The 17,424-nt window shown below is 32.8% G+C and overlaps 3 protein-coding genes across 3 annotated transcripts; 2 read left to right on the forward strand and 1 right to left on the reverse strand.

The window, feature by feature from the left end:
• Positions 1 to 62: 62 nt before the first annotated feature.
• Positions 63 to 1,009, reverse strand: LOC113765578 (major allergen Pru ar 1-like). Its single transcript, XM_027309803.1, has 2 exons — positions 555 to 1,009; positions 63 to 445 (listed from the first exon to the last, which is right to left on the reverse strand). The coding sequence occupies exons 1-2, from the start codon at positions 736 to 738 to the stop codon at positions 147 to 149; spliced, it is 483 nt and encodes a 160-aa protein (XP_027165604.1). The 5' UTR covers positions 739 to 1,009; the 3' UTR covers positions 63 to 146.
• A 1,222-nt stretch (positions 1,010 to 2,231) lies between these two features.
• LOC113764912 (protein GrpE-like) lies at positions 2,232 to 5,900 on the forward strand. Its single transcript, XM_027308956.1, has 3 exons — positions 2,232 to 2,609; positions 3,374 to 3,466; positions 5,676 to 5,900. Exons 1-3 carry the CDS (start codon positions 2,232 to 2,234, stop codon positions 5,898 to 5,900), a joined length of 696 nt encoding a protein of 231 aa, XP_027164757.1.
• Positions 5,901 to 16,297: 10,397 nt separating this feature from the next.
• LOC113764913 (protein GrpE-like) lies at positions 16,298 to 17,424 on the forward strand. Its single transcript, XM_027308957.1, has 3 exons — positions 16,298 to 16,717; positions 17,021 to 17,086; positions 17,200 to 17,424. The coding sequence occupies exons 1-3, from the start codon at positions 16,298 to 16,300 to the stop codon at positions 17,422 to 17,424; spliced, it is 711 nt and encodes a 236-aa protein (XP_027164758.1).

Consider the following 17,424-nt stretch of genomic DNA (forward strand, 5'->3'; position numbering starts at 1 on the left):
GATATAACTCGGCACACAATTATGTACAAGAAAATGAAATTTTTATTTCTGCAAAGAAGAAAAAACTATAACTATACGATTTATCTGGTATATATCTCCGCAACAAAGAGCAACAATTTCCAACAATAATTAAGTGCAAAATTTATTCAAGTATAGGCACGAGGGTGTGCCAAAAGATAGGCTTCCACAACCTCATACATCCCAATAGCTCTGTCCTTACCAAGCTCAATTTCTTCCTCTTTGATCTCCACATTTTCTTTGGTCTTGTACTCGGATGTTATCTTACAAATGCAGCCTGTATACCCGTAGGGTTCAAATTTAACTTCGTAAGAGATCCAATCCAATTTGTCCATCAAAGCATCCCCTTCAATCAGAGTGAATTTAACCATGTAATGCTCCTTATCCAGAGCATCAATTCTGTGCTTCACATATGTGTAGGGGCTAGCTGCATCACAGAATTTTCAACAAGAAGAAAAATACATGATTACATGTTTCTGTAGGATTTTGCAGCAAACCAACTTGAAATTTAAGACGATACCGCTTATTTGACTAACCTTCTGTGAAATTCATTTGCTTGATGCTCCCAGCTTCACCATCTCCTTGCAGATATTCAATGCTTTTGATTGATGAAAACATGAGCTTTGGGCAAAGGTTATGGGAATCCATGATCAGGGCTTTGAACATCCGATCTGGGGTAACCTGAGTCTTGAAAGACTGAGATACCTTGATGATTCCCATGTCTGCTTTCTTTTTTAACGGAATGTGCAAGCTGGAAAGAATTAGTTAGAGGTTAAGACTTATAATAGAATAGTAAAAAAATTGGGTATAGGCTGGAGACCTCTATATGCATCAAGTGGGAAAGTTTAAGAGAAGACTTCAGGTCTCCTTTTTCCTAGTTTCCTTCCAAATCTCCTAAACATAAGTGTACATAAGCAGAATCTCTCTTTCCTTTTTCTTTAGTCTTCCTTACTTTTCCAACATAAAAAAGTCATCTCATCTTTTCTTTTCTATCCTAGACTCCCAAACCAGCCGTTGGTAAACAGATTACAAAACCAAAAAGGAAAAACATTTTTATCCTTAAATCATGAGAGATCCTGGTCCAGCCCCCATTTAAAGTCAGCTCATCCATTTGGTAGCTGACCTTTTCAACTCGCGAGGCATGAAAATTCCAGCCATGATTCAATTCTGCTTCACTTATATTATATGGTCTAAAATAAAGTAGAAGTTAGCTGATTTAATATGGACACAAACTCGGTAGAAATTTTATCGACAGAGAACGGTCGAACTAAAGAGCCTAATCCTGTAATATGAAATGTGTATCTGGAACTAAGGAGACAAAATTTTACTAAGAAAATATCTGTATAGGCGATCTTGTAGTAGCACAGAAATGATAAATCAGTAGTTAGTTTGAAAGCCATTTTCAAACTCAAACACATGTACAAGTACTTATAAATAAATGGAGCATTACCTGAAATTGAATTTCCCAGTGAATTTTAACGAAAGTGTTTACTTTTCCAACTTCAGGTTCTAATCCTTTTTTTTTTTTTTGGGGTTTAGGGGTGTGTGTTATATTTTTTAAGTAACAGAAGAGAAAAGACTCTCAACTCTAGAAGGAAAACTGGACTCCACGGAAAGTTCTCTCGGCCCAGCACGCTGAAATGGGTCAGTGGAGCTCTGGGTTGAGTGGATCCATCGACTTTTCCGCCTTCGTTCATTGTGAATAAGCAGAATGAGCTGGTGTAAACTTCATCTCTTGCTAAAGTCTAGTGAGAAAAACCACAAAAAAAAATTAAGAACCGTGAAATTTAGAAATTTTTGGTTCTAAGAATTTTACTCTCGTTTTTATTGCATCATTTACAAATTAATTGTAATGTGTATGTATGACTTGATGGTAATCTAATATTTAAAAAAAATTTAATTGATGTTGATCGTGTCATTAACTGTTTCTAATTGTATAAAAGTTATTTTAAAAAACTAAAATAAAAAAGCACCCAAAAAAATCATTTTTAATCTTTTTTTAGGGTGAACAAATAAGTAGCAAGTTTGCACAGAAAAGCTGTGTTGTTTGTACAGCTGGGCTATTGCACTAGCACGGATCTGCTCAGCTTCCTATCAAAATGATAAAATCCCCTTTAGACCAAACGATTTTATCTATTAAATAAATACAACCCAAGGCAACTTTTCACCAAAACTTCATCTTTTTATAACCTTCTTCAAACACATAAAAAACGATGCCAGCTCTTCCTCATTTTGGTGGCATGAAAGTTCTTCCTCATTTTGGTGGCATGGCTCAAAAGGTTGTTGGGATAGTTAAAAAGTTCGGAAAGGAGGTGGTTTCTAGTCCTAATGCGATAGGGTTCTGTGCTAGCAATACCCTTTCGATTTTGATAGCTGTGAAACAAATGGAACAAGCAAGAAATGCTGATAAGCAGAATGAGTTAAACCATGATGAAAGATATAGAGAGGTGAAGATGACTGTCAGAGAGAGTGAAAGAAAGGTTATATTGGCAGTAAAAAAAGAAGCTGCTCAGCCCACCAAAAATTTGAAGGAGTTGATGAAAATCCATGACAAACAATATTCATCTTCTTGGTTTTGGACTGACAAAAAGGTCAACCTTCTCTAAGCGAAGCTAGAAAGTTTTCAGAAGGAGGCTAATGTGAAGGAGAAGATGTACCTGGATGCCAATGAGACAAAAAAAAAATGTTGGGTTGATGAGTATTCGGATTTTTGGATCTTATACCTAAGTCAACTTTCGAATGACTTAGATTAAAGACTAACATGTGTGTTTTTCTAAGAATGAGCAGGTGTAAACTTCACCTCATGCTAAAGTCCAGTGAGAAAAATCACAAAAAAAAAAAATTTAAAGAACTGTAAAATTTAGAAATTTTTGGTTCTAAGAATTTTACTCTAGTTTTTATTGCATCATTTACAAATTAATTGTAATGTGTATGTATGACTTGATGGTAATGTAATATTTTAAAGAAATTTAATCGATGTTGATCGCTTCCTTAATTGGTTTTAATTGTGTAAAAGTTAATTTTAAAAAACCAGAATAAAAAAGCACCCAAAAAAAATCTTATTTTTAATCTTTTTTTAGGGTGAACAAATTACGTAGTAAGTTTGTAAAAAAAAGCTGTGTTATTTGTACAGTTGGCCTGTTGCACTAGCACGGATCAGCTCAACTTTCTATCAAAATGACAAAATCACCCTTAGACCAGACTATTCTATCTATTAAATAAATACCGCCCAAGGCAACTTTTCTTCAAAACTTCATCTTTTTATAACATTTTTCAAACACATAAAAAACGATGCCAGTTCTTCATCATTTTTATGACAAACAAAGGGTCATAAAACTCATCTTCTTGGTTTTAGACCGACAAAAGGGTCAACCTTCTCCAAGCGAAACTAGAAAGTTTTCAGAAGGAGGCTGAGGTGAAGGATAAGATGTATCTGGATGCCATTGAGGTAAAAAAAAATGTTGGGTTGATGAGTATTCGGATTTTTGGATCTTATACCTAAGTCAGCTTTCGAATGACTTAGATTCAAGACTAACATGTATGTTTTTCTAAGAATGAGCAGGTGTAAACTTCACCTCATGCTAAAGTCCAGTGAGATAAATCACAAAAAAAAAATTAAAAACCATGAAATTTAGAAATTTTTGGTTCTAAGAATTTTACTCTAGTTTTTATTGCATCATTTACAAATTAATTATAATGTGTATGTATGACTTGATGGTAATCTAATATTTAAAAAAATTAATTGATGTTGATCGTGTTTTTAACTGCTTCTAATTGTGTAAAAGTTAATTTTAAAAAATCAGAATAAAAAAGCACAAAAAAAATCTTATTTTTAATCTTTTTTTAGGGTGAACAAATTAAGTAGCAAGTTTGTACAGAAAAGATGTGTTGTTTGTACAGCTCAACTGTTGCACTAGCACGTATCAGCTCAGCTTCCTATCAAAATGACAAAATCCCCCTTAGACCAACCTATTCTATCTATTAAATAAATACAACCCAAGGCAACTTTTCACCAAAATTTCATCTTTTTATAACCTTTTTCAAACACATAAAAAACGATGCCAATTCTTCCTGATTTTGGTTACATGAAAGTTCTTCCTCATTTTTGTGGCATGGCTCAAAAGTTTGTTTAGATAGCTAAAAAGTTTGGAAAGGAGATGGCTTCTAGTCCTAATACGATAGGGTTTTGTGCTAGCAATACCCTTTCTATTTTGATAGCTGTGACACAAATGGAATAAGCAAGGAATGTTGATAAGCAGAATGAGTTAAATCATGATGAAAGATGTAGAGAGATGAAGAAGACTGTCAAGAGAGTAAAAGAAAGGTTATACTTGCAGTCAAAAAAGAGACTACTCAGCTCACAAAAAATTTGAAAGAGTTGATGAAAACCCGTGACAAACAATACTCATCTTTTTTATTTTGGACCGACAAAAGGATCAACCTTCTCCAAGCGAAGATATAAAGTTTTCAAATGGAGGCTGAGGTGAAGGAGAAGATGTACCTGGATGCCATTTAGGTAAAAAAAAAATGTTGGGTTGATGAGTTTTCAGATTTTTGGATCTTATACCTAAGTCAGCTTTTGAATGACTTAGATTCAAGTCTAACACGTGTGTTTTTCTAAGAATCTCAGGAAGGACTTGTGTTACTTCTTTATATCGTGTTTATAGCGTTGAAAAAAGGAAGAAACAATCTGACTTTGTCTTTAGCATGTTGAGTTCTAAAAGTTCCCAGTACCTTTTTTCCTCTCTATTTCACTTTTAATAGTGTTTTGATTGGACTTAGATTACTGAATCGATTTAGATGCTCCGAGTGTTTGTTTATATTTTGCATTTGTTGGGATATTCATATGGCAGATTTAGTGCTTATTTGTATTGGGTTTACTGAACATTAATTGTTCCCTTAATCAGTGGTTTTATTTTGTCTTTCGGGTTGTTCATTTTAGGGTTGGCTAATGTGATTTTGGACATTGACGTACAAGATCATGAAAAGAAAAGCACACTTAGAGGAGGTACGTATCCATTTTCTTACGACTGGAATATGTTAAGAAATGGGCTTAATTTCTTTTAGGTAGATTTCTTGTTTTGTGTGGAAGTAACTAGTTTTCTAATTGATTTTAGTTACTTGAAGTAGTAGCCAAGAAATATTCTATTTAGTTTAGAATTAGAAGTTATTTCCTACAAATGTAGGGATTAGAATTGGTTTCCTATTGTTATTTGATTTTTGGCCAAATAATATTCCCTATAAATAGGTGGGTTGGCATACTACACAGATATACACAAGGGCACACAAGATGGCATCATGTAACCTTATACATGGGATGAGAGAGGGTTCTTGGGAGATGAGAGATGGTATACAAAGGTTGGACTTGGGTTCAAGTTGTATTCTTGTATAGGATTTTTCTCTCATAATAAATAATGGGTTTCTCTCCATGGACGTAGGCTCAATGGTGGAGCCGAATCACGTTAAATACTGTGTGTCGTTTATCTTTCATGCTTGTGGCTTGTTTGCTCATTAAATTGTTGTGTGATTGAAATCTCAATAGTTGTTTGTTCCGCATTTGGATCCTAGCAAAATATACTGGACTGGAATATATGTGGCTATTATTGTTGTTATAGTTTTATGTGAATAGACTGACTATTATGTGATACTATATGAAGGTGCTTCAGTTTGCAGGGGTTGAAAAATTCACCCCCGAGGTGGGTGAACAACTTGACATGGAAAAACATTCTGTCGTTCATCTTGTACTTGATCTAAAGAATCCTCCGGGCATGATAGTTCAAGTTTTTGAGGAGGGATACATTTGCAATGGGCGGATTCTTAGACGCGCAAAGGTAGGAGTCTCACGTGCTGTGGAGACCAGGGGAAGAAGCAAAAACGCATGAGTGAGATTATGAGATATGACTATTGTAGTATGTTTTAGACTCCACTTTATAGTACGTTCTACTTTTGAGACATTTCGCAAGTTTGCAAAGTTGCAAAAACTAGTTTCATTTCATGGTTGATGTACTTTATCAATGGTAATTAGGTAATGTGGATAATATCTGCTTCCGTGGTTGCCAAGAAAATGAAATTTTGTGCTATATAATCAACATGCAATCCCTAATATTTGCTTTCCTAGATAATAATGCTACAAAAAATGGGATCTTGTGCTATATAATCTGCATGTTATCGTTACTTCGTTCTTGATTTCCTTCTTCACAATGTGATTGATTAAATGCGATGAAGTACCACAACAGCAATTTTTTCTCCTTTTGTTTCTTTCTGCTTGGTGACCTTCTTTTTTTTTAATCTCATACTCTTATCTCTTATCTTTAGATGTTTCTCTTCTCTTTTAACTTCTTTTATTTTACTTCTGGTCCAAATATAGCAATCTAGGTTCAAAGATACTGCAGAAAAGAAACCCAGTTTTATTGCGGCTGCATTGCACTTATTGTAATGGACACTCTTTCTTTTTTCCTTTTTTTTTGTTCTTTTTATTTCTTTCCACTCTCAGACTCTTTATCTCTAGATGTTTGCCTTCTTTTTCAACTTCTTTTATCTTACTTCTAGTCCAAATATAGCAATCTAGGTTCAAAGATATTGCAGAAACCCAATTTTATTGCGGCAGCAGTGCACTTATTTTATTGGAGACCTCTTGCCTTTTTTTTCCCCCTTTTTTAATCTCAGACTCTTATCTCTAGATTTCAAAGAATCGATATTGCAGAAACCATCGAAGATTTGTCTTCAATTTCTTCGAGCCATGGCTATAGAATGGCACACCCTAAAGCCCATGTCCAAGATGAGCGGAGTCTAGACCTTAATCTTTTTAGTGCGGATTGCAACACTGGGCCTAAGAGTTGTTGAATATGCCAAGTCGGGGTTTACCAAAGCCCGATTCAGCAAGTCTAACAACTCGAATTTATCAAATATGGAGTCTCTCTATAGGCTAACAAAAATTTATGTTCGAATTTAGAGTCTTTATTTAACGAGAAAAAGTTTATCAACTAAAAATGATCACTGTATAAAAAATTGATCCTTGTACTTTATAAATGATCACTATGTAAAATATTAATCCTCATACTTTATACTTTATAGCGAATAGCCTGTCATGAAACTAGAACATAAGACACAAAGCCTACTCCTAAGACTTTTTATTGCTTATAGTCTTCAAGAACAATTACAAATATTAGCAATCAATTTCTTGAATTGCTTTTAGACTTGTTCAAATTTTGTGCATTTGGCATAAAGGCTTTTGCTGAGGACAACTAGCGTGAAATTTTGGAGCTTTATAAGAATGAAATAAGTCAAGTATTAGATTTATTGGTTGTTCCATCTATGAAAAACACACATGACAGCCGAAAATGTTAAACATCTTTATGTACAGAAATAAATGTAGCCATCCGCCCATACCCATATATAAGAGTCGTCGTTAACCATTAGTCATTAAGGCGTATTCTCAAAATTCCTATATTTACGGCTATGGCAATAGGGGGATGGTTGGGTAATACACCAATTTGACTACTACATACTCTCAAGCAACCATTGTGGATTCCCTTTATATATATATATATATATATATATATATATATATATATAGCCATAGCCCTTTCACATTTCAATTTGAGTATGTCTTAAATTCCCAGATTACATTTCCATCTTGTTAAAGGTTAACTGCACTGTAAATTTCAGAAGCTTAAGATCTTATACCTTTTCAGGCTTTTTGCTACATTAGTTGTTGCAATTCCTTGTATCTTGAATCTCACATTCATTCAACCTGCTTTATCCCCTTGCAATGCAGAGTATATTCCTTCGTTGAAAAATGATAATTAACTTACCTTATGACAAATCAAAGAATAAGAACTCATAAATGTAAATTGTGTCAGATAGTAGTACCACGATCAAGTTAAGACACTGCCCACGATTGAGCATTTACTTAGGACTGTCAATGGGGTTGGGCCAGCCCGATCTCGGCTCGTTCGGCCCGACAAAAAACCCGATGATAAAGCCTTTGTATCTGCATTGATTTTGAAATTGGATAAAGGTACAAGTGTTTTATTTGTGAGAATACAAAAATTGAATACGTTATTCAGTATTGATGCGACATTACAAGTATCCTTTTAGGTTTATGATGAATAGTTGTACTACGGTAAGTAGATTCTATTCACCTTTCATCTAAACTTATCATTAAGGGAAACATAAAAGTTACTCTTCACACAAATACTTGGTTTTAACCTTTAAATAAGAATGTAATACATATTATTGTCAAAATATGTACTAAGATGAAGTCTTTTACTTTAGAAGTTTGGATAGCAAATTTAGAACTCAATGATGGAAAATATTGATGACCCTTAACTTTTGTATAATGGCATCTTCACTAATTTATTTCTCATATAAAACTATATAAAGTTATAAAACTATACATATAAAACTATATAAAGATAAAAGTATATATAAAAGTATAAAACTATGTAAAACTATATATAAAGTATAAAACTATATAAAACTATATATAAAATTATATAATTTATTTTTCATTGTTGCTATATAAAGATGGAATGCCATTAACAATTATCTTTACTCAAATTCCTTTAAGATTTTTTGGCATGGCATCCACAGCTACATAGGAAGTATCCAAGAGTTTATTACTTTATGTTCACACCTATGGAGTTTTTAATCTCAAACGTCTGAAGGAAAATTTTTCAATTTTTCCAAGTTCATCTTTTCAACAATCAAAATGTGAAAAAACTTACAAAACTAACTAGCTTGCAGTTTATTCACATAATTAATATAAGTTTAACAATTTAGTATTTGGATTGTGATTTTCTGTAGAAAACTTTTTAAGTTTTTCGTGAACACATTTTTCAATCATTTTTTTACTTCACATACATCAAATTACTATAATATATTTTTCTACAAAAACTCCTAAAAATAATGATCCAAACGGGTTGTGAGCTCTTTTAAGTTTTTGTAGCAACAAATATTTCCTCGTGAATTAGGGGCAACAAGAAGAGTTGTTCCTCAGAGGTTAATAACTTTGATTGACTCAAAAAAAAGAGTACAGTTTGTATTACAAAATGTAAATAGTTGTGTTAATGCCAATTTTTTTTACGAAAAAGCTGTGTTTGTACAACTAGGCTAGTGGAACTAGCACGGATCACTGCGCAGAAGAGCTCAGTTTCCTATCAAAATCCCCCTTAGACCAAACCATTTCTAACCATTTCTACCTATTAAATACAATCCTTCATACATCTAAGACAACTTTTCACCAAAACTTCATCTTTTTATTACCTTTTTCAAACGCATAAAAAACGATGCAAGTTGTTCTTCCTTATTTTGGTAGCATGGCTCAAAAGGTTTTTGGCATAGCTAAAAAAATTGGAAAGGAGGTGGTGTGATGTCTAGTCCTAATGCGATAGGTTTTGTGCCAGCAATGCTGTTCTGTTTCAATAGCTGTGATACAAATGAAACAAACAAGGAATGTTGATAATAGAATGAGTTAAACCATGATAAAAGATGCATAGAGGTGAAGAAGACTGTCAGAGAGAGCGAAAGAAAGGTTATACTGATAGTCAAAAAAGAAGCAGCCAAAAATTTGAAGGAGATGATGAAAATCCATGACAAACAATACTCATCTTCTTGATTTTGGACTGACAAAAGAGTCTCAAATCCAAGCTAGAAAGTTTTCAAAAGGAAGCTGATGTGAAGGAAAAGATGTACTGGAACCAATAAATTTTGGTTCAGGGGCCATAAAAAAGGGACTAACTCCCTCTTTGGGTTGTAGAACCCACCTGCAGTGAAAAAAATTTAAAAGAAGTGTTTTAGCACCTCTTTAGTCTAGTATACTTAATAGTCCTTTATATAGCGTCTTTATGCTCCCCTCCTTGTAGAATAAAATAGATTAAATTATAGGAATATTATCATTGCAGAAAAAAAAAAGGAAGGAGAAGATGTACCTGGATGCCATTAAGGTAAAAGAAAGTGTTGGGTCAATGAGTTTTTGGATTTTTGGATCTTATACCTATTTAGCTTTTAAGTGACTTAGATTCAAGCCTAACACGATATGTTTTCCTTAGCATCTCAAGGAGCACTTGTTTTATTTCACATCGTGTTTATAACAACGAAAAAAAAGAAAGAAACAACTGGACTTTGTTATTAAACTATGTAGCAATATTCCTCATCACCAATTCCTGTCGTATTATTAAACCATGTAGCTGATAAGTCCAGATAGAAAAAGATTAAATTAACGCCTTCTACTAAAACAGAATTGTTAACTCTTCTTCGAGCCATGGCCATAGAATGGCACACTTTGCTAATGTTGAATTGGCCCCAAAGCCCATGTACAAGATGGGCGGAGTCTAGACCTTAATATTTTTGTTGCGAATCGTGAAACTAGGCCTAGTAGTACAAATGTTGAATGGGCCAAGTGGGGTTTACCAAAGCCCAATTCAGCATGTCTAATAATTTGAATTTATCAAATATGGAGTCTCTTTATAGAGGTACAAAAATCTATATTTGAATTTAGAGTCTTTATTCAACCGGTAAAAGTTCATCAACTAAAAATAATCACTGTATAAAAAATTAATCATTTATAAATGATCGCTATATAAAAGTTAATCCTAATACTTTATGGTTTATAGCAAATAACCTGCCGTGAAACTAGAATACAAGATACAAAGCCTACTCATAAGACTTTTTATTACTTGTAGTCTTCAAGAACAATTACTAATATTATCAATTAATTTCTTTCCATTATTCAATTCTTGAATTGCTCTTAGACTTGCTCAAATTTTGTGCATTTGGCATAAAGGCTTTTGCTGAGGACAACTAGCGTGAAATTGTGGAGCTTTATAAAAATAAAATAAGTCAAGTACGAAATTTATTGGTTGTTCCGTCTATGAAAAACACACATGACAGCCGACATATGATGACATTTATCCCCACTACTTAAAAAATAAAAGACCACCTAATCATACTTCAGTCAATTTCGTTTATTTTCTGTCGAATTTCATTCTCTTATATTTCGAATTGGTTTTTTGGTACCAAAACACAATATTTCTTCTGTTTCCTTGGGGTAGAGAGAGTACTGTATAAATATTCTTTCATGCAGAATCAATCAATGCTTGTACGGACTAAGCTAAAGAGCAAGATACATACGAAAAAATCAGTCATAATTATACAAAGGTTAATGTATGTTATTGGCATCTCTTTTTTTGTTAATAATAAATGACACACTATTTTTTTTTCATGTGCTTTGGCTCAAAATACTTAAGAGATGGAGCACCATTAGTATTAATGATTCACGTTTCATTAACAATGCTGTCATATAAATTTGAATCTGATTAGTGGTCAATTCTTGGCCCTCCATGCCCATATTTATCCTTAAAACGTGATTTAATTTTGACCCTCCCCACTTCTGTTCCTTTCTCCCGATTCCTCCTTATGAACCCCTCACACTCCAAGTTAAGAAAATAATTGGGAAAAAAAAAATCTGGGCATGGAGGAGTGTACCATAATTAAGAAAAGACACCCAAAAAAAAAAAAGGAGTGTACCATAATTAGGATGAGTCACGTTAAAGCCAAGGAAAAGTTAGAGAGATGGGCAAACAAACGGACGGATCGGTTTAGCACGAAATAGCATATTATACTGAAAATCACGTGTTCCCCAAATGGCCAAACATACTAGATAGCTAACTAGATAATTTAATAGCTAACATATTTTGATGACTGACAAAAAAAAACTAAGAAATTAAGATTAAAATTGCCCAAAATTAGTTAGAATAAGGCTCATTTGTATCTCCATTATGTTTTAAAACTAGATTAAAGCTAGATATTTATTATTTTCATTGGAATATGATAAAGGAAGCATCAATTCACACAAATTTTGATAAACACTTAAATATAATTGATACTCATTGTGAGCAGCCTATTAGGTTTACGGATACACAACGATAAGTAAATTTATTCACATTTTCTTCCAAAATTACTATATATTTTAGGAAGCATAAATTTTACTCTTGAAACAAATACTTGGTCTCAAATGAAAATCTAACACGGATTAGATTGGTTAGCTAAGTATTAAGGAGGTTTTGGCTTAGTGCTCATAGTTGATGTTTCAGAATTTAGAAATTCTGCAATCTAATAATATCCACAATCCTGTATCAGATATGTCGTTTCTATATAGACCAACAAATAACAAAATCTTACAGGGATTTAAACTACCAAAACCCAAACCACAACCGAAGAATAAAGTAGTTTTCTAAACAAACACATTAAATAATAATATAAGACTTGGTCTATAATCCTACAGTGTTACTTATGCCAGGTAGTGGGACAATGAATTGTGGATAATTGGCTTTTATCGTATGTATAGGTGGCTGTGGATGGGCTCTGTAGTCTGCCAATTTTTAAGAAAACCAAGAACGTAGTTACTACGTACAATATTGGGCTAGGTTAATGCCAAAGAAAAGTTCAGGTAGGGTACGGTCTAGCATGTAACAAATACCAAGCACTTTTATTATATGGCCTTTGTATGCGCATTGATTTTGAAATTGGATAAAGCTACAAGTGTTTTATTTGTGAGAATACAAAATTGAATATATTAGGGTAAAACTTCACTTGCCACTAAACTATTAGTCGGATCATGTTTTGATCATAAAATTATTTTTCGTCAGTAATTAGTCACAAAACAACATGATCAATAAATTCATGATCATTTGGTCGATAATTGCTCTTAATCTGTGAAATAGGATGTGGTAGTTGCTAGACAAAATTACCTCAATGTTTTGCCACGTGTACTGTTAATTTCACAGATTAAGAGCAATTATCAACTAAATGGTCACGAGTTTATTGATTAAATTATTTAGTGGCCAATTACTAATGAAAAATAATTTGATGACCAAAACATGATCCGACCAATAATTTAGTGGCCGCTGAGATTTTTACCCTAATATATTCAATTTTGTATTGATGCGGCATTCCAAGTATCCTTTAGGTTTATGAATAATTGTACTACGGTAAGTATATTCTATTCACGTTTCATCTATACTTATCATTAATGGAAACATAAAAGTTACTCTTCACACGAATACTTGGTTTTAACATTTAAATAAGAATGTAATACTACATATTATTGGCAAAATATGTACTAAGATGGTATCTTTTACTTTAGAAGTTTGGATAGTAAATTTAGAACTTAATGATGGAAAATATTGATGACCCTTAACTTTTGTATAATGGCATCTTTGCTAATTTATTTTTCATATCAAGGATCGAGTTCATTGTTGCTATATATATATATATATATATATATATATATAAAGATGGAATGCCATTAACAATTATCTTTAGTCAAATTCCCTTTAAGATTTTTTTGGCATGGCATCCACCGATGCATAGGAAGTATCCAAGAGTTTATTACTTTATGTTTACACCTATCGAGTTTTTAATCTCAAACATCTAAAGAAAAAATTTTCAATTTTTCCCAATTCATCTTTTTCAACAATCAAAATGTAAAAAAACTTGTGAAACTAACTAACTTGCAATTTATTCACGTAATGAATATAAGTTTAACAATTTAGTATTTGAATTGTAATTTTCTGTAGAAAAATTTTTAAATTTTTCGTAAACATATTTTTCAATCATCTTTTTATCTAACATACATCAAATCACTATAATACATATTTTTATAAAAATTCTTAAAAATAACAATCCAAATGGGTTGTGAGCTCTTTTAAGTTTTTGTAGCAACAATAAAAAATAAGGGCCAATCATAAATAAAATTTAGATGAGGGGCCACAAGTAGACAATGACAATAGTTTAGGGGCTTCCCGATTCTTTTACCTATCAGGAAAAAACCTAGGTTTTGGCTACGGTGGAAAGTGAACAGTTCTGCTCACTGTGGGCAGAACCAATATAAGAAGGCCAATAGTGCTTAGTAGGGCCGGGTAGAGGGAGACAGCCTAAAGCTGTGCTATATATGAACAGGAAAGGCCAGTTACTTGTGGACCAAACAATAAGAATGCAATTCATGTGTTGGGTTAAAAAAAAAAACTTTTGATATTACAGAAAGCCTTTTACAAATTTGGTCATCATAAAATGGCCCAACAATTGGAGAAAAAAAATGACTCATAAGTATTGTAGAAAGATAAGTTAATTAAGTGGAGTGTAAAGATAAATGGAAGAATTAGAAATTTAGATGTGATTACATTATATGGCAATTAACGAAAGCGGTAAATGTTAGTATTATGAACAAAAATGTGATTAGAAATTGGATGAAAATTAAATTTTTGGATATGCGCATGTAGGAGTTGAAGTCCCCATATTGTTTAAACATGTTTCATTGTAATAAAAATTAAAACCTATTACATTAGTAAATAAATTTTTATCCGAATAAAAAGAAAAAGAAAATAACCAAAGAAAATTTGTATCATGATACAAATGATGATTGTGACAAGTGTCAGCTAATGAAATATTACTAGATTTAAAAAAAGATTTAGGTATTAAAATGAGAATCGGTTAGGCAACAATTAAAAAGTTTGCTTGAATTTTCGAAATAAGGAGAAAGAAAGAGAGGGACGAAAAAGTAAAAGAAAGTTAACGGATTCCTTAAGGACTAATATTCTATATACTGACAGTGTATGTATTATCAGTTTTGGGTGAATGACAACTATACAATTTTTAAATTTGAAATCTAATGACAACTATGAACTTAAATTATGTTAGTAATTAACCAATTGAAATTAATTATCAAATAACTAATCACCATATCAAATATATCCTTTACAAAAACTAATTTTGATTACTTGCACGTACCTAGAACATGTCTTATGCACTAATAATATTAAGTACCAATCATTCGTTAACTTTTCTTTTGCTTTACTTACAATTGATCATGGTTTGGGGATTGCATCACATATTTCATGAATTTTCACAAAAAAATTTATCTGAACAAATTGTGCCAGCATAAGTCAATTTGTTTCATGCAATTACAAGGCATTTGTAAGTTGGTTCCTCAAGGAATGAGTTTCGAAATTATTCATAGTGATACTTATCGTTTGATTAAGGCTAATACTTAATCATAATGAGTTGATGGATATCATAGGCTCATTTTGTGATTGACCATTATTTTAATAGGGAATCAATATTTACTCATCAATGTAATTGATATTTGTAATTTAAAATAAAAAGTTAAAAAATACTAGAAGAAATTAAAATAGTGGAAAGAAATTTAGAAAAAGGAGTAGGAAAAAACATACAAACCTATGGCCCTGTTTGGCACTTGAGTTTTTTGCTAAGTTTGTCTGCTACAAGTTTTTTAATAACTTTATCTACAAATAATATCAAAAAACTTCTCAAATTTTTTAAACCATACATTTTAAAATATTCAAAAAAAACACACTTCAAAAATTTTTTTAAAAAGTTCTACAATAAGTTACAGTAAAGTTTTAGACAAACACCCAAAAAACTCACTTACCAAACGGGGCCTATATCTATGGGCCTGTTTGACAAACAAGTTTTTGGCCAAGTTTGCCTGCTACAAGTTTTTAAAAAAATTTTGCTATAGTAACCTCAAAAAACTTCTAAGTTTTTAAACTATATATTTCAAAATATCCAAAAATTTATACACTTCAAAAATTTTTCGTACAACTTCTACATAAGGTACAGTAAAGTTTTAAACAAACACCAAAAAAACTCATTTGCCAAACTATATACAACTTCTAAGTTTTTAAACTATATATTTCAAAATATTCAAAACGTTACACACTTCAAAAATTTTTCCTACAACTTTTACAGTAAGGTGCAGTAAAATTTTAAACAAACACTCAAAAAACTCATTCGCCAGACGGGACCTATACTTTTAGTTATAAAACACTCTATGGGTTTCAACCAAAAAAAAAAAAAAATCCATTACAATTAACTAATAAATAATAATGATAGTAATAATGATCACAGGTTAATTTAATTTGCATGGTTCAACAATTGATGATGATTAATTTATCAATTGAGTCTAATGTACATCTACATTTATTGTTGTCCTTTAGAAAGCCCCACATTTTTTATTTTTCTGCTACACAAGTCACTTACTACAGCCGGTTGCCTTAACTTAGTTGGATCCACAAGGCTTGGACAATAGTTCCGCATTAAGTTGTTGTGATTGTAGTGGCTCTGCCCACGGTGGGAAGTTCATCCCACTTTCCAGCATATAAGCAACCAAAAACCTAGGGCTCAAAACCCGTTTGAATTGTCATTTACCGACAAAACTTCATCTTTCTATCACTTTCTTCACACCCATCAAAAAACGATGCAAGTCCTTCCTCTGGCTCAAAAGATTTTTCGCATAGCCAAAAAGGTTGGAAATGAGGTGATGTCCAGCCCTAACGGGATGGGGTTCTGTGCTGGCAGTGCGGTCTCTATTGTGATAGCCGTCGTACAAACAGAAGAATCGAGGAAGGCTGATGAGCAGAATGAGATAAAACATGATCAAAGATGCAAAGAGTTGAAGAATGCTCTTAGAGAGAGCGAAAGAAAGCTTATTCTGGTAGTCAAAAAAGAGGCTGCTCAGCCCAGCAAAAATTTGAAGGAGTTGCTGCAAACCCATGACAAGCAACACTCATCGTCTTGGTTTTGGACCGACAGCAGGGTCAACTTTCTCCAAGCGAAGCTAGAAAGTTTTCAGAAGGAAGCTGAGGTGAAAGAGAAGATGTACCTGGATGCCATTGAGGTAAAAAAAATTTTCGGTTGATGAGTTTTTGGACTTCTTTATAGCGTTGAAAAAAGGAAGAAACAATCTGACCTGACTTTGTCTGTAGCATGTTGAGTTCTAAAAGTTCCCAGCACCTTTTTTCTCTCTATTTCTGTTTTGAATGGCTTAGATTATTGAATCTAGATGCTCTGAGTGTTTGTTTATATTTTGTATCTGTTGGGATATTCATATGGCAGATTTAGGGCTTATTTGTACTGGGTTTACTGAACATTGTTCCCTTAGTCAGTGGTTTTATTTGGTCTCTTGGGTTGTTCCTTTTAGGGGTTGGCTAATGTGATTTTGGACATTGACGTACAAGATCATGAAAAGAAAGCACACTTAGAGGAGGTACGTATCCATTTTCTTACGACTGGAATATACTGAACTGGAATATATGTGGCTATTATTGTTGTTATAGTATTATGTGAATAGATCTGACTAGTATGTGATACTATGTGAAGGTGCTTCAGTCTGCGGGGGTTGAAAAATTCACCCCCGAGGTGGGTGAACAACTTGACACGGAAAAACATTCCGTCGTTCATCTAATACCTGATCTGAAGAATCCTCCGGGCATGATAGTTCAAGTTCTTGAGGAGGGATACATTTGCAATGGGCGGATTCTTAGATGCGCAAAGGTAGGAGTCTCGCGTGCTGTGGAGACCAGGGGAAGAAGCAAAAACGCATGA

Source organism: Coffea eugenioides, chromosome 3 (assembly GCF_003713205.1).
Source record: "Coffea eugenioides isolate CCC68of chromosome 3, Ceug_1.0, whole genome shotgun sequence".
Classification (NCBI taxonomy): domain Eukaryota; kingdom Viridiplantae; phylum Streptophyta; class Magnoliopsida; order Gentianales; family Rubiaceae; genus Coffea; species Coffea eugenioides.